General features: G+C 36.6%; 1 protein-coding gene across 1 annotated transcript in view; it reads left to right on the top strand.

Moving 5' to 3' along the window:
* The window catches only part of MTPN (myotrophin), a 41,427-nt gene extending 17,569 nt beyond the window's left edge, over window positions 1-23,858 (top strand). Inside the window, exons 2-4 of the mRNA XM_082042983.1 lie at window positions 6,492-6,605; window positions 7,769-7,852; window positions 20,086-23,858. Coding sequence (XP_081899109.1) covers window positions 6,492-6,605; window positions 7,769-7,852; window positions 20,086-20,172 — 285 coding nt within the window. The 3' untranslated portion in view covers window positions 20,173-23,858. The remainder of the gene's footprint in view (window positions 1-6,491; window positions 6,606-7,768; window positions 7,853-20,085) is intronic.
* The last annotated feature ends 411 nt before the right edge of the window (window positions 23,859-24,269 follow it).

The raw sequence follows: 24,269 nt of genomic DNA, 5'->3' as shown, positions 1-24,269 counted from the left end.
AAGATGTCTTGTGAAGATGAACATAGAAACCAGGTGCTACACTGAATTTCACCTGTTTGTTTTTCAAATTTTTTTCTTTTTTTTTTCTTTTTTTGTTACATCATGCACTTTAAAGTGAAGAATGTTGCTAACATTGCATAAAGGAATATTACACATGTGCTCCTTCTGATATAATGGCCATGCACTGTGATGTGATGAAGAAACAAAAGGTACAAGACCTAAAGTTTACTTTTCTCTTTCATCCACACATATTGTTTCTGCACCTGAGGAATATAAATGCTCAAAACCTGGGATGCTCCTGCTTTCTGCAAGTTGAATCTTAACATCTTTTGCTTTAGATCTGTGCAATGAGGTTGGTTGGAAACACTTCTGATGAACTATCTCACTTAATTACTTTGTTGGATTTTTAAAAACAAATATGACCAGTATGAACAAAAGTCTGTGGGGAAGTCATGAAGTGTTGTGTAGAAGTAGTGTCCTCAATATGCCACAAGATATTCCAAATATCTCATCCATGGGACTCGAACTTTTCTTTATAGACAAAGGATTTTTCACTCTTCCTCATTCCCACTCAGACAACAGCAATGAAGTTATTGCTATATTTAAAATGTCAGAGTTAACTAACACTCCATAAGAATGGCCAACCTTTGTATGTGAAGAGATGGAAGTAATGCAAGAGACTGTGCAGACAGTTCATCTTTTTCCAGACTAATGGAGACAGGAATGACCTGGAGTGCTTCCTTGCACTCTTAAAGGCATCTGACTGCATGGAATCTGGTTTCCTTCATTAAAACTGGCATGAAAGGAGTGCATTAAATGAGGAGATAAAGTTATTTTTGTATGACAGGATAAGTACAGATGGGGATATAGAGTTGTTTCTAAATATGAAAGAGCATTTTAATGCCACCAGTATTACAGATACTGCTCTACTAATACAGTTAACCTATGCAACAGGATTTAATGAGGTCACAATTTTCAGTTTCTATTTCTGTGGTAGAACTGCAGTGTAAATCCCAGCTACTTATTTCTGGCGTGTTCAGATGCCAAGTGGTGAATCAGATGAAGGAACAGATTCAGCTGGGAAGAAAACGATCAAGTTAATTCTCAGACTGATTAGCTCATCATTCAGCCACTAGTTCTGATGCAGGGGTGGGAAGGATCAGGCTGTGGCTAGGAGTAATGATACTGCAACTGCTACACAGGAGAAAATCAGTTCTAAACTGATGGGTGAGCTGTGACATTAGGAGCATGGCAGTAATGTTCTGGAGCAATATTATTGTCAAACCACTGTGCCCAGGTGAATAGCTGCCTCAGATTTGGTTTTGGTTGGTGTGCCACTGCCAAGTAAGCCTGTGTTCGAAGCACATAGATTATGCTGTAGGGATGCTAGAGTGGCACTAGATGAGTTTAGTTTTAGCTCATTTGGGTTTAAATGTTAATGCTTGTGAAACTGGCAGGAACTGGGAAAGGAGGGAGTTAGCAGGTAAAGCAAGACAAAGGGAGATGTGGAATACAGTTTGTGTAACAGACCCTACAGAAAAGGTAGGGGCTGTTCAAGGACGGTGTTGGTTTGGTGTGCTTAAATAATCTGCCTGGAAAATAATGAGCTTTAGAATTTTAAATTTATTACTAAACTTGTTAATTCAACATTTTCAATGATCTGAGGTCATAATGTGTACTAAGGACAAAGTCTGTGACATCTGATTTGTTCTGATAAGTAGAGCTGCAAAAAAAAAAAATTAAATTTGGCAGAATTTATTCAATCTGTTAAAGTGCTGATCCTTCTAGACTGTTCTGAGACATCCAGCAGGTGTAGCAGGAGGGCAGCTTGGCTGTCAGGGAACTCTTCTCTGAGCTCGGATACAAAGAGGGGGGACATGAAAAGTGAAGGTGAGGGTGGGTACCCAGGAAGAATATAGGCCCTTTCCCAGGGTATAACTAAAAAAGCCAAAGATTTATTGGAGTTAAACTGGAAAAGGACATGAGACACAACCGGAGTTTTTGTGTAGGTACATTGCCAAGAAAAGGTGGAGCAAGGAAAATGTGTGTGATGGAGAGCAGTGGAAGAATTAAGTTCAAGGGTAACTAATTTTGACAGTACTCAAGACGTTAGTTAGAACAGATCTTCTGTGGATTGAATTGCTCGATTACAGAAAGAGGATGGTAGGTGCTTTCAGAGGATGCTATAATGAACCCTACTATTAGTTATTTTAAAAGCAGAGAAAACTCCTGAAAGTATTTAGAACTGAGCTTCCAAGTTTTTCTTTTCTTGTCCTTCAGTGATAAGTTGATAGCCAGCTTTCAACTGAAGCTGATACTTGAAGTTCTTCTAAACAAATATTCTGCTGTTATCTGTGTATGAGTAAAGAGGTGATTATGTCTTTCCTATTTAAAGGGCAGATTCTTTTCTGAGGCTTTGCACAAACACTTGCACAATTGTTAGTGAATTTGTAGGTCCACTCTAGAAAGTGAAAATAAATAATTTTCTTTCAGGAGAGGTGTGGCCTTTGACTGAAGATACATTTTATTGTGAAGTTGGGGTGATTCTTTGATTCTGACTTAAATACATCTCCTTCAATGTACTCTCATAACGATTAACCTTGTTTCTGCTCTGTTAGGTTCCAGAAGATGACAAAAGTCCCATAAAACTCCTGGGAGAATCATTCTATCACTTTTTGTCTAATATACATAAAATTTTGTGTGTGGGTGTGAAGGAAAAGTCATGCTCCCCTTTGGCAGGTTCTGACCCTATGCCTGTGTGGAGTATGGCCTTTTTTAAGGAAATCTTTAGCAGCTATTTAGTACAGTCTTGGTTTCAGCCTCCCAAAATATTGGTTACTTTGCTGTCTCAGAGGTCTGTATTGAGAATCATCACCTGATAGGATTGCTGATTGCCAAGTTCCTAACATGCAGTATGATGTCTTTGACTGATGTGATTTAAAAATACAGTAATTTCTGAAAACTTTACATAGAGAACTCATTTTTTTTTTAATCTTCTGTGCTGTTTCCTGCCTCGATCTGTTGCAGAGCTTGAGAGACTGCTTTGTGTCATTCTGTGATTCTGTTGTCATAATTAGCCACACTTTCACCAGAGCTACGTTATTTATTTATTTATGAGAGTGGGCTCAAATCTTGACTTATGCTTAGATTTTTTTTCTTTATAATATGAAGATGTGAATTGGCATTTGGAGCTTGTTGCTATAGCTACAATATATAATTTCTTTGCTAATGTGAACCTTTGAGTTCTGTAGTCCGTTCTCTAGTCATTCATTTTTCAGATGCCACCATATAGAGAAGATGCTTTTCCTATACAAAACGTGGTCTGTCATGGCTGGCCAGTCTGTCAAAACTGAGAACCCAGCTGCTCATGTAAGTCAACATCTCTCCCTGGCTTAGCTGAATGGAATGTTTCAAGTGGAAGAGCAAGAGAAACCAACTTGGAGTGCTCATCCAGTGAGGACAAAAATCAACACCCACAAGATTGTATATCCTAATCTTAAAGGAGAACAACAGCTTGTTTAGATAATCGTTGACAACCTTATCTAGGATGTTAGATGTGTTTCACATCACTGTCTAGCCAAGTAAAGGGTTTATTGTTGCAGCTGTGGTAACTACTGTATTTGACACAAGTGTACTACCAATTTGGATCATGACAGTTCAAGCAGTTTTCTGACTTTCCCATTTTATAGGTGATTTTATATGCAACTTGTATCCTGAAGACTTAATTAAGAACATAAATGGCAGCTGGTGAAGATGAAGACTGAATGTTTTATATATTTAAATCTGTGAAAAGCCCTGCAAGTTTTCTGAAATACTTGTGTTAGAGATTGCATTTAAAGCAGATGCTTGTGCTAGGGTTTGGTCCCTGTATATGAAATTGATTGATTTGGCTTTACACTTCTGTGTGTCTTGGGTGGGGAGCAGGAAAGGCCAAATGAAGCTTTATAACATTCCGTGGTCTGTTTTACAGTGGCTTTTCACACCCATGAAACAACTGGATATTTAGCTTTGTTTATTGCAGAACATAGGAGTACTTGCTTATTTTTGTAACTTATTAGATATCCTTGCTTTATTAATTTGGACTAAAAGGTTATGATGTTTGAATGCTGTTGATGTATTTTCTTAGTGCTAGTATTCAAATCCAGGAGTCTGTGTTTGGGACATCTTGTTTACAGACTTTTTGCTAGATACTCCCCCATAAACAAGCTTTCATCCTCTTTAAGGGAAACTTGGGAAACTTGGTGTTTGGGTGTTGGGTTTTTTTTCCCTTCCAAAGGTTCATTGTCCAGCAGGAATTTATTCCACAACCAGCTTAGGAGAGAACAAAGGGATCTGTGGTGTATTCTTTAAAATTAAGAAGAAAAAAAAGAAGCAAACCTATAATGTAAGCCAATAAGCCAAATAGTATTTATAAGCTTAAGGAAGGGAAAGCTTTGCAGGACTGTCCTAATCTTATGATGTGATGATTCTAAATTTCTTTTTGAGTGTGGACTTTGTAGCTGTAGTGTGTGCTATGCCAGCAGTTAGCTCGCTTGTTCTTCTCCTCTGCCCCCTTATTTACTACTTCTTAGCATGCATCAGACATCGCAGGAGTTTTTAGAACCTGTTTTGGGGTAGTGATTGCATAGCTTTTAGATGGTTGGCTTCCTAAACTTATGCATCCCAGTCCTTATGTAACTGCATACATCATGTGCTATTTAAATGCCACTTGTTTTTAAACTGATGGGAAGTGGCAAGGTGCGAATAAGAATATGGGTAAAGCTAAACTTGGTAGATAAGCTAAGTACATGCTGCTTCCCTATGCACTTTTCCAACCAGTGTGGCTATTTGTGTGCTGTTAGTGTACTGTGATCTGGATTTTTTTTTTTTTAATTGGAACATAGTTGTTAACATATCCCCACCAACATTTTGTACTGAAATTCAGCAAAAGAGAAGTTACATTACAACACTGTTTACCAGTAAAGTTGGTGCAGGTGAAGAGTTAGACCTTCAGTTAGTCATATTGGAATTTTTGTTATAAACTATTATATAGTGTTGAAAGTCCACATAGCTAAAACTGTGGTGTAGTTTGTTTAGAAGTACAATTTGTTGCTGTTCTGAAAATCATAGATAAAAGGAAAACTATCTTTTTCTTGATGTCCAGCAAGCTTCAGAAGCCGTGGTCATATTTCATGGTCAGTAACAGCAGTTTTTCTGGTTGTGCTACTTGCAACTACTTCATGCTATTTTGAAGGCAGAACCTTCAATAGTGTGAGGATCAGGTCCTGACCTCTGAGACCACAGAATGTAGAGTATTTTAGTTAAACACTTGAAGTTAAACACTGTTGTGTTGCTTTGACTTTCAGCAGAGCATATTATGAGAAGAATTGAGTATTGTATTGATAGCAGAGGAGAATTCTGAGATTTGGCCAGTAGTATCAAACTCTGATAATATAGAACATCAAATGCAGGGTAAGATTCCTTCTGACAGTCTCCCCTTCCATTCTTAGAAGGGAGGTGAAATCTAGAAGATGTATGTCAAGCTCTCTATTCTGTGAACTTTCTGTAGAGATCTGGGGCAGGAGTGAGGGAACTGCAGGGGCTCTGTAAAGAAGTAGGATTTAGTGCTGTGGCTGAAATTCTTGTGATTGTTTTTCTCTGGAGATGGCAGGACTTGAGGTATGAGGCTAAATTTAGCCACTCCCTAAAATACAAATGTTACTTGCGCATACGAACAAGAAGTCACTTACCACACAGCTTGTCAGTATTTGGTTTCCAGTAACTTCTTGTCATTACTGGAGTGCTGCAAATCAGTTTATCCTTAGTTGCACAACCCAAGGTGAAGAAACAAAGCTGATTAGGCACTCAGTAAATTAATTTTTGTTTACGCCCTAAGAGATGTCTCAATCCACCAGTACGAGTGGCATTACAATACAGCTTCCTGTGTCCTGATTTGGTTGTCTTCAGACTTTTTTGTATCATGTAGAATTGATGGGTGCTGTTTATAAAATGGAATGGACAGTATCATAATTGGTTTTTAAATTATGGGTGGTCTGTACTAACTTGCTTAGTAGTTACATTGCTGACTTATTTCTACACATCTGGTTTCTCAGTGTGTAAAACTCCAATATGTGTAGAAGCAAGTGAAGTAACTTAGCTAGATAACTAGGATCCCAGATGGAAGGAGAACCAAACTGAGACAGTATGTTTTTTACAAGCTCTAATGATTTTTTTAATTCTTTTTTTCTTAAGCATGTGAGTTACCTAATGCACTTGGGTACTCACTATACTTAAGATGCAGTGTGGAAGAAGGGACCAGAGTTGTCCTTGTCTTAAATGCATAGCATGAGAGAAAGGAAATTAAGCAACTTAAATCTCATTTTTCTTGGGCAATGACTTAAATATTTGAATGGTACATTCTTCAGCATGTTTGAAAGTGTTGGATTTTTTTCAAGCTCTTATTGATGTGTTAGCTCTAAAATTTTGCTTATTAGATTGTGTTTACATTGAAGGGTGAAGATGTCAACCGGACACTTGAAGGTGGGAGGAAGCCTCTTCACTATGCAGCAGACTGTGGACAGCTTGAGATTCTGGAATTTCTGCTATTGAAAGGAGCTGATATTAATGTATGTACCTCAATTTGCAAACAGATGTTAGGGTGTCAGGCTCTTACCACCCCACCCCCCCCATACACACACATAAGGGGATTGGTGTAAGTGCCTAAATGGTTATTGATCGAACTAAACAAGTTGATGCATTTAAAAATATTTGAGATGTGGTCTCCTAGAGCTTAGAAGCTTGAAATTACGTTCATTAAATATTTTATTCTTTTTGGACACACTAGGAAAAGTTGTTTTAGCTATAAATATTTAAATTTAGTTTGACTACAATTAGAAAAATAAATCTAGTAATCGCATATAAAGAAAGCTTCCGTGAAATACGTATTACATTTATTGGAAGGGACTTCAGAACACAGTACAATGCATCCTTGGCCAGGGCAGGATCACCTCTCTTTAAATTGGTGTGCTTCCCTTTTTTGGAGACATTCTTACTTTTACAAACAGCCATTTTGGTGTAACTTGATGTGTATGGATTTTTGTCATGGGCTGTATTCGCAGTTCAGAATAATGTAGTTCTCTATAAAGTGAAGTTTCTAAATACTTTTAACCATATACCCCAAACACTGTGCTTTAGAATACTTGTCTTATAATGTTCAACACATCTTACCATTCGTACTTAATGAAATGGCTTGGATTTTTTCTTCCTTGGTGTCTGGAAAGATTATCTCTTCCTTAGGTGTTCTCCTAACTGGAGGGGGGCAGGGGAAGAAATGGAAATAAAAATAAGAACATTTAATTTGTTCCATTTCTTGTTCTTTGTGGGACTATAGTTTAGAGAGAAGACAGAGCCCAAACAATCTTCCAGCCAAAAATGGTTTCTGAAGTCTGGCTGGATGAGAAATGGGAGAATTAGGAGTAGTGTTTTTAAAATAGGCAAAATTTGTCAGCTAAATCCCCAAATTTCTATCATTGCCTTAAAAAAACAGCCAAGCTTTGGATAGCTAGAAGTCTCATGGAAGAAATATCTTGCTGTTACCTGACTGTTTTTCAAACAATAAGTTTTCGTTTTAGAAAGGAAAGTAAAAAAATTCTGAGGGAATGCATTTGTGGATAATATTCTTAAATCCTTACCTTCACTTTACTGTTGATAAATGAGAATTTAAAATTTAAGTGAAACCTTTTCATGCTGTGTGAAATTGTGCTTCAAATAACTGTGTCTCAATTTACAGGCTCCAGACAAACATAATATCACACCACTCCTATCTGCAGTGTATGAGGGCCATGTTTCCTGTGTGAAATTGCTTCTGTCAAAGGTGAGATACAAATGTTTAGAACAAGTTATCCATTAGCATGTTTGGTGGATTTTTTTTTTTTTTTTTTTTTTTTTTTTTTGCAATGAGACTATGTATGCTCCGGATAAATTCAGAACATCAAACAAATGCTGTTCAGGAAGAGTACTCTGATTATGGTAAAGATAGTTGAAGGAGACAGTTCCAGGACTTTTGTGATGTAGCAAAAGTAATAGTGGCCACTAAGAGTACTGTGAGCTCCAGCTAGAGAGTATTAAGGGCAAATCAGGGCAGAAAAATGCACTCCTTCAGCAGACGGGGAGGAATGGGATTTAGCTTTGGCAGCTGTTTAAGTGTTTTGTGCAATGGAATCTCCACTGTGAAGTTGCTCATAGGTGTGGTTTCCCTCTTATTTTGCCAGATGACTGAAAACCCATCTGGGTTGGCAGGGTGAGGGGAAGGAAAAGTAGGAAGAGAAGTTTTCTCTGTTAAAGGGCTTGTAAATTCTGTCCTGGGGAGAATAAGCTTTATCTGTTTCTCTTCTCCGTTTGATTCATATTACTAAGGTGATGCATTTTACAAAGCAATAGTTAATTCAAGCAATGTTTTGTCTCCATTCATATGTGCTCCTTCTTGTTACACCTCATTTGCTTTGAAAAGAGGAGGTTAAGAGTGCATTTTCAGTAAATGAACCCACTTGAATCATTTGGCCGAAGGATTTCATACTGTGTAATGTTTTCATATTCCACTTCCAAGGTAAAATGGTTTTCCTTAATGCTGCATGAATTTCACTCTTCTTCACTTCTCTGATCCTGTCTAACATTAGTTATGCCTTTCTGTGACAAAATGCTGTGATTTTTAATTTAGGATTCAAATGGTGCATCCAACTTGCTTAAATTTGTTGCAAGGGCTGATCCTTCATTTAGAATTGTTATACATGTGTTAGGAAAAAAGCTATCCTTTATTCTGTGTTATATTTCTTTCCATTTCTGTTTTGAAGTGTTTTGCATTCTAAATAGGTTGCTCAAATAATAAATAAGTTTCCTCAAAACTTGTGTTCACACATGAATTGTCTGGCAACTAGTAAGGGTTGTGCATTCATTGCAGTCTCTGTCAGAGAGGGCATTAAGCTTCCTCCCAAACCAGCTGTTTTTCACAGAGCTTGTGAAAATGAATTGACCTCTATACTTGGTACAACTTGAATGGCATTGGTTAAGTTAACAGTCATAAAGATGAGGCAATCTTACAAAGATGTGTAGAATGTTACAAGAAAGTGAACTTGGCCCAGGAGATGAGGCTAGAAAAGTGTTACTGCAACCGGATAGTTTTGGAAAGCCTGTTTCAGATTTCTTCATGGAGAGCTAAATGTTGTACTGCATCTGCTTGCTTCCATTCACACGAGCTAGCTGATGAAACATTTATGACCTGGAACTCTGCGCATCAGCTCACTCTATTTGAGGCATATCTTATATTAAGAGGTTGTTCTTTCTCTTAATACAGTTATCTTATTACTTTAGTTTGAACATCTGTTGGTTACACCTTGTTTCTCACATAGTCTGATTTCATACGTTCTTTAATAGCAGATATGTGGGAGATCAGGTAGTTAAACCAAAGTTCTAAAAATCAAAGTTCTAAAAATTACTCACTGTTCAACTTTGACTGTTTCATGTTCTTCCTCCTTACTTATGGAGTGCGGCGGTTTTTATTGTTACTCCAAATGCAGGACAAGTATTCAGTGTGTGATGTTAGTGTACGTAAATAGTGAAACTGCAAATGATGGACCAATATATTTAAGATTTTTCTTCAAAGCTCTTCTGTGGTGCTTTTGTGAATACTAAACTTCTACTTACTGCTGATAAGTTTCATGTTTTTACATACACCTACTCTCAGCTGCCTTCTTTACCTTGTTAGTTGATCTCTTGCATATGTGGCCCCTGTCATAGAATATCCCTTAAGCTGTTGAACTAGAATTCAATAACCTCTTCAACATTTTTAATCAGAAATAATGAATATTCTTTTGTACTTTCACTATTTTTGAGATCTGATAAACACAGTGATGAATATCTCCTTAGTGTGTTTGCATTCCACAAGAATTCCAACAAATGTTTTGGACATTAATAGGACGTAAAATGCAAAAAATATACCTTAATAGAAGTACCATATATACTTAATAGAAGTACCAAGAAGTAGCTTAGTCAAAGTGACTCCAGGACTTTTGTAAACTCTGTTACTGTCGACGATTCAGTCATCTGATGGAAGTAAGCTGGTTACTCTCTAGTGTAGTGTGACTGCAGTGCATTCTTTAAACAATCTTCCACTAAAAGCAGTAAAGGCATTAAAAGTATTTGGGCATAATTCACTGTCAGAGGATAATTAATACATATAAATAGTAGAGACACTGAATCAAGATTCTAAGCTCTTAAACTGACTAGAATGATTAGGGTGACTACTTGATCTTAAGCTAAAGTAGCCTGGGCTGCTACAGCGCTGTGCTTTCTCTTTTTGAAACTGGTACAGTTGCACAGTGAAACACAGCCAAGCTGCTTCTAAGCTGATGTTAGAAACAGTTTACATTCAAAGAGCTTAACATGAAAAGTACTGGGGGGTCTGTGCTGGCTCTTATCAGTTCAGTCTCTAGAAAAAAATTTAATGTACATGTTACATGACTAATTCGATTTCCTGTAGATCAGGGGTGTCAAACTCATCTTCACCAGGGAACTCATCAGGCTCGTGGTTGCCTTCAAAGAGCTGAATATAATTTTAGGACTGTAAAAATGTAACCACTCCTACATTTATAGAGTCCTAAAATTACATTGCCTTTGAAGGCAACTGTGAGGCTGATGTGGCCCATGGTGAAAATTAGTTTGACACCCCTCCTGTAGATGATACTAAGAGTTGAAGCTGTGATACCAACTGTTGTCCCTTAAAAAGCAGCAATTTATTTTATAGAATTTCAAGTAACTTCCAGCAAGGCTTTTGTATGATAAAGCACAGTTGTTACTCTTGTTATTCCTCAGAAAAGACTGTTTCGGGGTTCTTAGCTAATGCTTATCATTCATGGATGTTGAATGCTGCCATGACACTGTGTCTAAAATACAAATTAGTTTTTGGAATAGTGACGGCAGGTGGTTTCCCTGGGAATCACTGGCAGCCTGTATACAGCTGAACTGATAGAATCTTAAAATCATTGAGGTTGGAAAAGACTCTTAAGATCATGAAGTTCAACCATAAACCTAACACTGCCATGTCCACCACTAAACCATGTCCCTAAGTGCTACATCTACACATCTTTTAAATACCTCCAGGGATAGTGATTCAACCACTTTCATGGGCAGCATGTTTCAGTGCTTGATAACCCTTTCAGTGAAAAAAAATATTCCTAATACCCTATCTCTACCTCCCATGGTACAACTTGTGGCTGTGTCTTCTCGACCTGTTACTTTTTACCTGGGAAACAAGACTGACACTCACCTTGCTCCTTTCAGGTAATTGTAGAGAGCAATAAGTTCTCCTGCTAGACTCTTTTTTTTCTAGGCTAAACATATGGCTTGTTCTCCAGACCCTTCATCAGCTTCATCGCTCTTCTTTGGATGTGTTTCAGTAGAACCCAGTTTCTCTGTTTTACTGCTCTCCTAGTCTCTATGTTGTTCCATGGTAAATGGCAGATGGTGTTTGCTTGTTGCCGTGTACTAAATGCTTGCTCAGCTGTCTCTGTTGTGGCAGTTTTTTTTATAGGGGTTGGATGAATTTCAGATGAAACTTGAGAGTAAGAGACATGGAACAGGTGAAAAGGATGAATCTGAAGTCCCTTTAGCTAGCCCTGTAGTGTCCCGTATACCCATACTGGCCTTATACTATTAGTTGTAAAGACAGAAGTGGTCTCTTTCTCTCCATTGCCATACTTCATGTTTATTTTTACAGAACTGTGGGGAAAATATTTTTGCAAGCCTATTTGTCGTCATCATTTTGAAAGCCTGGTTTGATTTTATTAGTTTTGATAAGCTAAAGAAGCACCAGCTCTTGTCTTTGGACAACAGGTACCTGGGATATTGTCATACCTGAAGGATTAATGCATCCTTACAAATTCTTTTCTGAGAAAAAAAATATTCAAGGTTAAAGGTTAACTAGCCCTTGCATAACTTTTACCACAGCTGTATTTCTTTTGTTTGTCTGTTTGCATGCAAGTCTTTATTCCTTAATTGTGCATTGTAAGATGTGTGGTAATTGAAATATAGCTAGAAGTATATGTTGGGAGGCCTCTATTTGAAAATACCTGATCACACGAAATAATGTTGTTTGGATACACGTTTTCATTGTGTCCTGGATTAACCAGAGTTAGCAGTACAACCACAATAGCTGCTTGCTCACTCTCCCTTGTCCCCCACCAAATGGGGGAGAGAATCAAAAGGGAAGGGAAAAACTTGGATTAAGATAAACACAGTTTTAAAAAATAACAAAATACTAGTACGCTACTAGTAAATATATATATATATATATATTAGAAATAGAATATAAAATAAAAGATACTCAATGCAATTCCTTGTGAGCTCTGTCCACACTGAGCAGCCAGTCCCAGGAAACAGCACCTGATCCCGACAGCTAATCCTGGAGAGAGACAAAAGGAAAAACAAAAAAAACAAAACAAAACAAAAAACAAAAACAAAACAAAACAAAAAAAAAAAACCAAAACAAAAAAAAAAAAAGGCAGAAAGGCCCAGAGGCCTCTGCAAAATGGCAGGATGGCAAAAAGCTGAAAAAAATGAAAGTCCTGAATAGAACTCCCCCGAACAGCTCTCCAAGAGCAAAGAGACGAGAAAAGAACACGAGAGACTGGAAGATCCCGACTCTCCTTAAATATGAAGCATGATGCTAATGGGATGGAATACTCTTATTGATCGGTCTGGATGTCAGTCAAGCTCTGCCCCATCTCTGCCCCCTTCCTTGATGCCTCACACCTGTGGGCGAAGGTCACAAAATGACCTTGGCTTTCAGACCAGAGCAATTAAAAACATTAACTCTGTCCATGGGGTGTTCTCTCTTCTCAAACTAACTCCAAATAATGACCGTGCTAGCTATGAAAAAGAAAGGTTTCTAACTGCATGAAGAAAATTAACTCATTTTTAGTCAAACTGATGCAAATTTCCTGGGAGAAGTATCTGTAATTAACTATATGCATTTGCTAAGAAAAGAAAGCATTCTACTCCTTCATTTTAGCAATGAAAATAAAAACACTAAAAATCCTTCTGAAGAAATAGGCTGGGCAAAATCTGAATACTAATTTGGGTTAATAATAATGGTTTTGACCTTTGTGTGAAAAGTGACATTCAGCTACAATTGTAGGTGGGGTGAGACTTTGAGGAGGTGAGAAGTGAAGTGAAATAGATGCTTGAAAAAGGAGCTGTAGCTGCATGCTCAATGAGAAGGGGTTTCACTGGATGAAGAAGGTCTAGAATATTATGCCTGCCAAAACAGAGTATACTCTGCTGCTACGTCTCTTGTGTGGTTTCAGGGAACTGGAACTGACTACTTCTGCATAAGTTTAGATTTCATAGATATTATTTCCTGCCTCTCCTTCCCACCACCCCCTAAGAATGCATTAACTTCCGTCTTGGCGCAGCCACGGCTCCAAATGATGATATAGTTAACATTTACTAAACTGCCTGGTGATCCTATAGCATTTGGCTACATATTAAAACTGCAGCGATACAAAAACTGCAGGAGAGCTTCTTCCTTAATCCTGTGTGTTATACCACTTATTCTAGCATTTCAAATTGCTGTCTCTGGAGGGTATTAAGAGCTCCCTAAACCAAGTCATTTAGCTCTAAGTTTCTTCGTACAATCCTGCAAACATGTGACCTTCTGTGAAAGACAGGTAATCCCATAATGTTTGGTTTGTCTTTGGAAAGTACATACATCAAAAATGGTGAATTAAGGACTCTGAAGAATCATTTGATGGAATTTCATGGTGGGTTTTACAGGAAGTATTTGAAATGTGGTTTTAATATTCATTAGTGGTTGCAAATAAGTACTCTAGAGGTTTAAGCAGTAATTTTGCAGCTTCAGAAAGCAAATAGCTCTATGCTGCTTTTACTCTTCGGTAAATCCTTTGTTCAGGTTTAGCTTTTTTTTTTTTCCCCCCAGATTTTGATGTATTGTAATGGTTGCATGGATTTAACTCCCCACTATTTTGTTTTTATTTCTTTTTTTCTATTCATGAAGCATAGCAAAAAAAAAAAGTTGAATTATGGTTTTATGATTAAAGCACTTCGAACTGTTTCTTCACGTTACCATAACTTATCCTGGTATTGAAGTTCAGACATTTCTTCCAATATGAAAAGATAGCTATAACCAACACTCAGTTATTTTGTGTAAGTAAAACTGCTTCCATTGTTTAAAACAAAATGAAATAGTTCTATGACTTTGCTCTGTAATAGCAGTGCATAAATAGGATTACTGATAAACACCTAACATGACTTAAGGGTAGATATATTCTACTCTTCCAAAGGTAGTTTCTCAAAAGGGCCTTTTTCATGCACTTTATTCTGAAGTCAGTTTTTCAGTGAGATTTTCTTGATGCCTTGTTCAAATGTTTTAATTTTGGAATCAGCAATGCTTGGTTTGATTCATTACACTATAAGAAACTTAGGTGTGATTTGAAAACTTCAAAAGTTGAGTTCACAAATTATTGTTTTCAAGCACTGCTGTTGTGTGAAGTGTAGTGATCAGCCATAATAAATTACTATAAGGATTTTTTGACTGATTGAAGTCATTACATAGTTATTACCTTGGCACACCTGTGATCATATCTGATGGTTCAGGCCTGACTAAAAGAAAACATTGATAAAGTGGTAAATTAAAGATCAAAACCAAAGTTTTTGTTGGCATGTTCAATATTCAGATAGTGTCACTCCTTCCAAACCTATAAAGTTCCAATGTTGTCCTGCAAGAAGCAGGGAGTTGGACAATCCTTATGGGTCCTTTCCAGCTTGAGATATTCTATGATCCTGTAAAATCGTCCATTCATTCTAAAACTGTAAAACATACTAAAGTGGGGAAATAAATTTAAATGTGAGGTTTTTTACTTGTAACTTTTCTGTACATTTGGAAAGACTTTACTTTCCATGTGGACACAAGATTTTAATGTTTAGATTAAGAAACAGCTGCTACATGTATGCTAGATCAGCCTCCAAAAATCTTAATTAACCTACTATTATCAGAAGGTAATAATATAGCATCATATTAATCCTCAAAAATTGAAAGATCCCAAGTACCTCAACTACATAATGGGTGAAGATGTTTTTTACTGCTATTGACAAGGGATAGGTGAATTTACTAAATTAGAATTAATTTAGTCTTAAGGTGTTATGGCTACTAGAATTAGCATAAACCTTCTAGGTCTGAGTTGAGACATGCTTTTCTAATAAACACTTTTTTGGTCAGGCTTGAGATCAGAATACTGTATCCTTGAAATATATATCTTTTGAAGAATTAATTTTGCATACTCCTACAAAACTGCCCTTTTTTATAATCCTTCCCTTTTAAACTATCAAACCTTACTTATACAGTATATAACACTGAAAATACTAGAAATACTTTTGGGACATTTTAGTATATCTTTCAAGTTTATGAAAATGTGTGGAATGTCATACTGTAGACATCCCAAAGAACAGACCTATGGAGGTTTGTAGTGCTACCTAGAACTGCTCCATCAGCATTTGAGTTTCAGCTGAACATGTTGTTTTGCTCTTAGTTACTGTATTACATGCAAGTAATTAGCTTTAGTCTAAAGTTCAAAGGCAGGACTTGTTCTCTTACTACTACATTAACAGTACTTACTACTACATTAACAGATTTATTAATCTTAAAGTATTTTTCCAGGAATTTGAGGCATATTAAAATAGCCTTTAATTTTAAACAATAAATTGGTTTGCAGCATGTAATGACTTCAAAGTGAGGCAGAAATGCCATATCGTGTGTTCATTTTTTCACTTTTACCTTTTCAGTATTATTAAAAATGTTAAATAACATCATAATATTGGAAGATATTCTACTATTAGTGAGGAAATGAATTTTTAGTAGCTTTTGACAAAATTAGAACTGAATTGTCTTCCAGAATACCGGGTTTTTATTTTGCTCATATTATGTACCAGCCTTCTATAACAGATGAAGTACTGAGTGCTAAGAACTGACCTGAAGGAACATCAGTCGCTGTATTTCAGTTTGCTTCTAGGGGATTTTCAGATATAGCAGATTTAAGGGATACCTGTTTGAAAAGCAGAAAGATATATGTAAAATTCAAATTGTTCCATGGTTTTCTTTAAGAATTTTATATTTGATTTTTGTAATGTAAAACTATAATTATTTTTGTCTAGGAGAAACCAATACTTTGTTACAATAGACAATTAAACCATTTCAAATGCTTCTAATGGAGAATGAGGTTTATCATGAAAGATCATCCATTTGTTCATCTTTCAAAGTTGTTCTGGTTTTGTAAAATACCTAATACAATTTAATTTCTACTTTCTACTAAAAATGTGTTATAAGAAATACCCTATTGAGTTAGGTAATTTAGCACCTTTTTTTCTCTGCTGTCAGTGGCAGAGATGTCATTTGGGAAGAATTGTGAGTATGACCACTTCTGCTCACTTATTCCTCTTATTCATAATTGTTGTGTTGGAAAATTTAGAGTTACACACATCTGTCCCCTTTCATAAGTGGTTGTAGATTTGTTGCCCACGAATACATCTATACTCTTTTTGAACATGTCGACATCTGCCTCCATAACTTCATCTGGCAACTTGTTTTAGAAGTTTGTTGCTTGTTGTGTAAACCAGTCTTCTACCAGCTTTATTAAGTGCCCCCAATTTCGGTTTCACAGGGTTTGGTGACAGCTCTGCACTGTCTTTGTCTCATGCCTTCGTGGGGTTTTTTTCTGAACTGCAACTGTACCCAAGTAGCTGTTGTGCTGCCTTCAGAGCATGTTTAACATTTGTGCTTTGCCCAGTGGCTTAAGAGGGTAAACATTCTTGTTTGTTATTACCCTGCCAAAGAGAGTTTATATATATTTGTGTGTGTAGTTTAAGAAACGAACATATGACAAACATAAAATGTTAATAGCTTTTTACTTTGGGGAAACAGACAGTACTGTGGAATCATTGTACTCTGATGAACTTCCCATTGAACTTGCTTCCAGGCAGTGTTGTTCTGCTTCCAAAAGTTCAATTCCTCTTGACCTGAACTTTGTTACTTCCTTCTCGTTCTATTGAATGCAGGTAGGAATCATTCTGCCTAGCTGAGGAGCTGTTCTTCTAACTTATCAACACTGAGTTTATTAAACTGTGTCCTCCTTATGTAGTCATGACCCTCCTATCCTTCAGTAAAACCATTTTAGAAACTCAGGCTTTCCATGTCTGTAACTTCTCTGAAATACAAACGTGCATGGGGATGGAAACCAGTCCTGCATCTGAACTAAAGTTCACTTTATACTTTAAAGTTACTTCAGTTAACAGTTATATCTTTTATACCCTAAATGCTGATACATTGAGGGAGAGTTTTATAAGTTAAAGTTCTTTAAACTCTGATTCAAGATGAATACTGACAGGTCAGCTACCACATAGTTCCATTTTTCTTCAAGTCTAAGTTCCTTCACGTTTTCCGAGCTTAACACCAAGGAGCAGCTCTGAAGGCCTTTTGATTTCCACGTGGGCTCTAATCCACGGTTGTCAAACACACAGCCTGTGGGCTGAATCCAGCCCTCCACTTTGTTTTATCCAGCCTGGTGCTTTGTTTCAACCCAGTGGCAGTGACAAGCTCTTTGCCCCCAGGCTCCTGCCCACACACTGGTCACGTGTGACGCGTGTTATGCTGCAGGAACTGTGGCTGTAGCTACAGGAGAGCAGTGAGCCTGTGTAAGAAGAGTAATAGGTGAGACTGATGGGGAACACCAGAAAGATTGATGCAGACGGAAGGCAATTTAACAAGAGATGGGAAAGTGAATACGTGTTTGTGTTCCTAGGAGAAAAAACAGTATGTCTTTTGTGTTATGAGACAGTGTCAGTGATAAAAGAGTACAATGCACGTAGCCAAGTGGCAAACACAAGGCCCATGGGCCAAATCCTAAAATTACATTCGGCCCTTTGAAGGCAACCGTGAGGCTGATGTGGCACACGGTGAAAATGAGTTTGACACTCCTGCTCTAATCTGAGAGTGCTATCTAAGCAGTAGAAATAATCAACACCTGCAAAATAAACCATTACTTTCCTGGTTGCCTTTCTTCTCCCAGGACAGCTAAGATAATACCTGTCAAATATCTCAGGATTTTTAAGAGAAAAAATAAATTATTCACAAGCAGTGAATTTCTGTGGTTTCCGCTTAAGCTGTGTTTGCAGTGACCAACTAGTCACTTCTCAGGAAGAGAACAGTTCAGATCAGTTTCATACCCAACAGAACAGTGGTACTGTAGCATACTGCATACTGTTTGGGCCAAGGATGCTACATGGTGACAGGAGAGATAAATGTTATGATTGCTTCTGTTACTGGAGTGAATTCATTGCATATGCACAAAATGTATGCCTATATTCTGCTACCTGAAAGGTATTAGAGTCAGCTACGTGGAGGGAATTACGGCAATTTTAAGTATCCCTCTCTGAATTTTTTACTGGAGTTTTCAGACCATGTTATTTTCCCCGGCTCTTTCCCTGATAGCAGAAGCCGAACTCCCTGCCCCACACCTGACGGCCACCAAACAAAACAGTCTGTTCAGCTCACGTCTTGCACTGGGGGTCTCTAGGGGCTGCAAAGAAGATGAACTGCTGCAATGGGATCAGCTTGGCTGGTGGGCTGCAGAATGGGCACTGGTGCCTTAGAAACCACTATAAAGTCATCCTTTTAGAATGTCAGAATATTTCCATCTTTGAGACCTCTAATCTCTATTTGGAAATATTCAATGTTATGAAAAGTAATATTGGTAGCAAATCATAGTAACGTCAGGTCCAGTTTATTGGATTGTTAGAAACAGTTACTGTGGGAAGTTAAATGGGCTGAGAGTTGATATAGTATTGCATATGAAAGTTTAGTGATGTTTTATGTGTATTATCTTTTATCAGTAAAGAAGCACTTGAAATTCTATGTCTGTTATGTTATTAGAAAACTATCAGGTGTCCTTTACTATTAATCTGTGTATTTCCTTCCTTGTAATGTGATTGAGAAGAGATTATTCAACTAAGAGTTTATGTGTAAAACTAGAAACAAACCTCTGCAGTACATGCTTTTGCCATCCACAGTGTTTTTCCTGTCACTTGATTGAACAGATACACAAGTCTCACTTTAAAATATGTGTATTTTCTCAAGAGGAGGTGTTCTGGAATCTGTCTTATTTTCAGGAAACATCTCTTGATCTCTGTAGTCAGTCCTGTGTTCTCTAGTAACTTTTATCCCTTTATTTAGCTATCCTGTTTACAGTTTAGTCTGCTTTTTCACTTTTATTTATATGACTACACAGTGCTCAAAACAAACATGACTAGGTAATCACTCTTTGCTTCTCTTCTTTTCTCTTTTGTAATTCTAGCGTGGAGGCTGTGTTTGTGCTTACTATTCTGCAGTTTGTCTAGTCGGTGTATTTCTGTTATCCTCTATCCTCCTGTTGTCCTCCTATTCTGTTTTGCTGCCTTTTAGGTGTAGATATAACTTACTCAAAACAAACTGGATCACTTTTTGACTTGTAATGATTTGAGCTTTTTTTTATGTAGCAATAGGGATTTTTCCAAAATGGGAGAGAAGCACAGTCCTAGATGGATGAAGTCTTTCATGATATAAAAAGAAAATAGTATGATTCATTAGTAAGCTCTTCCAGAAATTACCTGTTTAATATGGCATGTGAAAAAGCTTGCTGCACCATAGATTTCATGGAAGTATGTAATAATAAATTCTTGCATTCATGTGAGTAGTTGCTGGAAAAATAACAAATCCTTCTGTTCCTATCAAAGATGAGTTGATAATTTGTTGATCTTGCAACTTACTGTGTGACAAAGATGACTTTTTTTTTCCTGGTTCTAAAGTAAATTTTGAAATTTAGAGTAGCTGTGTACCAAATCGTTTTGCACATAAATCTTGTCTGTTTGGTTTCTAAATGAAAAAAATGCTCTGCATTAAAAAGCCTTTTGTAATCAATATAATTATCCAGAGTAACTTTTGTGACAAATGTAATACTACAACAGCCTGACTTTATGAATTGACAATCCTTCTTCGTGTCTTTACAGGGTGCTGATAAGACTGTGAAAGGCCCAGATGGACTAACTGCCTTTGAAGCCACTGACAACCAGGCAATCAAAACTCTTCTTCAGTGACGGATGGACCGATATCTTAAATGTCTCTCCTGTGGCCTCACACTGCTGCCTGTCTGTCACTCTTTGCATCTTCCAGCTTCTTCAGCTAAATACTTTGGGGGGAGGGAAGTTCTTTATGAATCAGACTAGTTAGAGGCTTGTATCAAAGATAATCTGTTAGGAGAGGGTTGAAAACTATTATGAACAGTGTCCCTCTAGGACTTCTTTTCAGTGCACAATCTCTTCCCGTTTCTAGTGAAAATGGAAGAAGGAAGACAGACCATGATCTTGAATTTTTGGCTTGTAAACCTCCTAGGTTAGTACTAAGATTTTTGTTGAAATATTATTTTAGATGGAAGTACTGTGCTATGTACCTGAAACTAATTGTGAAGGAAACAATAGTCCCATGCTATTAGTGTCTGCCATAATCTGAAGTGTAGTAATGTAGGTGGCTGGGTTGCTTTTCTCGCTTTATCTCACTGGGTAGCTTTATTCTTCTTCTGCCTAAAGCTTATGTTGCAGTTTTGAGGACTTTTGATACTAGTTATTGGAGCTGTTCTTTATATTGACTAATTGGATCTGATACTGATGTTTTTCTGACTCTTGAGTAAACCAGGAAAGATCAGATGAGGCATGGTGGTGTTAACACTCCAGGATATCTGTCAAGGTACTTTTGGATGCTTGAATTTTATTTTTTTTTTCTTTCCCATGTTTGTTCTAGTCCAGGACAGACCTTTTAGGAAGCTGGTTTTTGAGAGAGTTCAAAATGTCACTGTAGTTACTTCCAAAAGTATTGTAAGACAGAATTTCTTTACTCACCATGTCAGCATAAAATTTATAGACATGTGTGAAAGCTACAGGCTGTTTGGTACACAAGGATAATAAAGTCAAGTGTGGAAAATGAACAGTAATTATTCAAACATTCCTGTGAGGTAAAAATTGTTGCTAAACTTTTTTTGTAAACTTTTAAAATACATGTAAGCTTTCTAAGTTCAGGTGTTAGGAACAGGAAGACATACAAGTAGAAGTCTTAACTTGCTTTAACTACTGGAGGAAAAAAAACACAACACTTTTAATTATGCATATCTTTGAATCAGTGTTTTGTTGCTTGCTGAATGAACCCCTGATGTTTTATTAAGGCCTGGGGCTTGTTCTGAAAGTTCCTAGTGCAACTATACCACATTAACCATCAACTTCTAGATAAGATTTACTATACCAGTAAGTATCACAGTACTGTGACAGCCTTGATAACTCACAGGAAGGTGTTTAACAAAGTTTTAGGGTTTCCTGTCCCATCTTATGGTCCTCAGGAACATCTGAGCTTCTGGCTTTCACCCTGAAAATTTTCATTAGACTGCTGATTCATCCAAAACTGAATAACAGGTTTTATAACAGAAAAATGCATACCACAAACTATACATCTTCCTCTTTTTTGGAATACAAATTTCAAACTTTCTGATACCATACACAATACAGAAAAAATGTATATAATGTCTCATACTGAATTATTAAGGAAAAGTAGCTGATATTTTGATATCACTGTTGAAATTGAAAAGATGTAGAAGTAGGCTGGTGACTACCACTCATATTTAATGGAGACTTAGTTTTACTTGAATAATGTTGCTTATTATGGTTGAATGTCTCAGCTATAAAAAGCCTTGCATTTAGACTGTAAAAGGAGAGCAGAAACTGATTTACATGTACACATCCCGTAAGAAAAGCAATGGAGAAAACAATCAACTCTGGCCATAAACTGTAGAGTGCAATTACTCTTTGCTTTTTGGAGATGGATGGCAAGGAAGAGCAGAAGGGTTAGAAATCAGTGATAAATCAATTGGAGCTGCTGATAAAAGAACAAGCATGTTTGGTGAACAGTGCTTTTAATGACTATTTAAAGAGAACTCTTTAATCTTATCTCTGATCAGTGCTGGATTGTCATGTCATTGTAATAGTGTGAACACAGACTATAGGTTTAACTCTTTATTCAGCTATGAAAGTAATCATCTTTGGCATAAATTTGCCTCCATATTATGCTATTAAATACTTAGCTAAGAAAATACTAGTCTAGAAAACTGCAATCTGTTTTTATGTGAAAAAAAACTTGATTATTCAAGTTTTTTGTGTTGATTAGTGTCAAGTTGTCTGGCCATAGTGGTTTGGTTTTTGTTTTGGTTTGTTTTTTTTCCTCTGTATTCTTTCCTGCCTTTCCCTTCCATTCTCATTTTAGTGAGCATTATCATAGTAAAGAAAGATCATCTTTGTACTAACTCTTCTGCTGTTTCACTGAGGCAATTTTGCCTCCCTTTTTCTACAATTATGTGGACACCTAATTTTTTTCTTACTTGAGGGGAAAAAAAAATGCAAACAAACTTGAGTGATACAAGTGTTAATTGGCTGTAATACATACCCAAGCTGCCTTTCAAGATAGTTAAAAGAGGGCATTTAATGTTTGGCTCATAAAGAAGAAATATTTCCATGCTTTTTGCACTACGTGAGAGGTGTTTGATCATTTTGCCCAGGATTTAAAAAAAGAAAAAACAGCAAAAAAAGCAAGTAAGTAATAATAAAAGCTTATGTATAAAAGCTTTTGTATTTGTCTGGAAACTGGGCTTGTTTGTTTATTCCCTTGCTAGCTCTACTTTGGAAAAAACAAAACAAAAAAAAAAGTGGCTGGCTGTATCTTTGAGTAGGCCCTAACTAGATGAAAATACCAAACTGTAAATGATTTTACATTCTCTAAACAGAATTTAAATTCTTTGTCAGACTGGAATCACATATACTTGGAAATCCACTCTGTTCTTAAACCTTTTCCTTTTAAATTTATGCTGAATAAGTTATAACCTTAAGTTTATTTTGAATTTTGTACCCTCTGCTCCTTTTTCCTAAGAGGGGTGGGCAAATGGGAAAAGGAGTACGATAATTAAATGGAACTTTATCTTTGAACATAATGTTTAATTATTTGTAGAAGAAGCTGGTAAGAATGGAGTGTCCTAGGTCAAGCAATTGCAGTGTTGCATGCAAAATTTCAAAAGGAACTTGTCTTAATTATATTTTGTAAATGGATAAACAATCATCTTTCTACGCAGTGACAGAAGAAAATTAGTGCTCTCTGCATTTTGATATTTGACTTCTCTTTACACCATTGTTAACTGTTTTGACACAGTTGGGTCCATCATTATCATGGTTCATAGACATCAGAATGCTAAATGATACTGTATTTTTAAGTTTGTGTTGCAAGAATGAATGGAATAAACTTGAATTGTGCGATATGAGAATGTGGAGCTTTATTTCCCTTTCTGCTCCTGTGTTTTATTCATCTCTGGCTACAACTTTTTATTTGCCTGGAAGGCATCTAAGCTCCAGCTCACATGTACAGTGATTAAAATCTTCAGGTACTTATAAGACTTAAATGTGGAATGGAAGCTGCTTTGAGAACTAAATATATAAAGTTGCTTTTGTTTTGTTTTACTTAGATTCATTTAAAAGAGGTTTTGATTAATTCTCTGGTCTTGTAGTCTGCGTTAAATGGTAATGCATAATGTTGAAGATCTCTTATGTTAAGTTCTGGGAGGCGGTTTGTAGATAGAGGGATGTTCCTCGTATTACCTGTGAAGACTAAAGTGATTTATTCTGTACTTTATCAAAGAAACTGAAACAGTTACTTACAGAAAACACTGCTGAAGTATAAATAAAATGTGTATTCGTTATTATTGTTGCATATTTATGGTGATTTGGTGAGAACTTCCTATTATAACTTTGCTTGTCAGTAGAGATCTAGTTCCTATTGCTTGGTTGGTAAGATTTATCTAGAATTATGCACTTTTAATGAAAAAGTACAGAGAGGTGTTGTGTCAAAGTGGGAAAACTATAAATATGGGAAAAAATATTTCAAAAGAAACTTAATCTGTCTATTTTTCTGTGCTGAACTTTGAAAACAGGGCCTTCTCATGCTGTATGAAGAACCTTTCCATCAAATATTGGAAAAAAGAGGGGTATGTTCATCATTAATACCAAAGCAGTTCAAACAGTATGATAGCAATTGATGTATGTGCTTCAATTCATCTGACCTTGTTTGTTTGTTTGTTTGTTTTTAATGGACAGCTTTTCTGTAAGACTAA

This window comes from Streptopelia decaocto (assembly GCF_964273445.1).
Source record: "Streptopelia decaocto genome assembly, chromosome: 1".
Classification (NCBI taxonomy): Eukaryota; Metazoa; Chordata; class Aves; order Columbiformes; family Columbidae; genus Streptopelia; species Streptopelia decaocto.
This window is presented reverse-complemented; position numbering and strand designations above follow the sequence as displayed.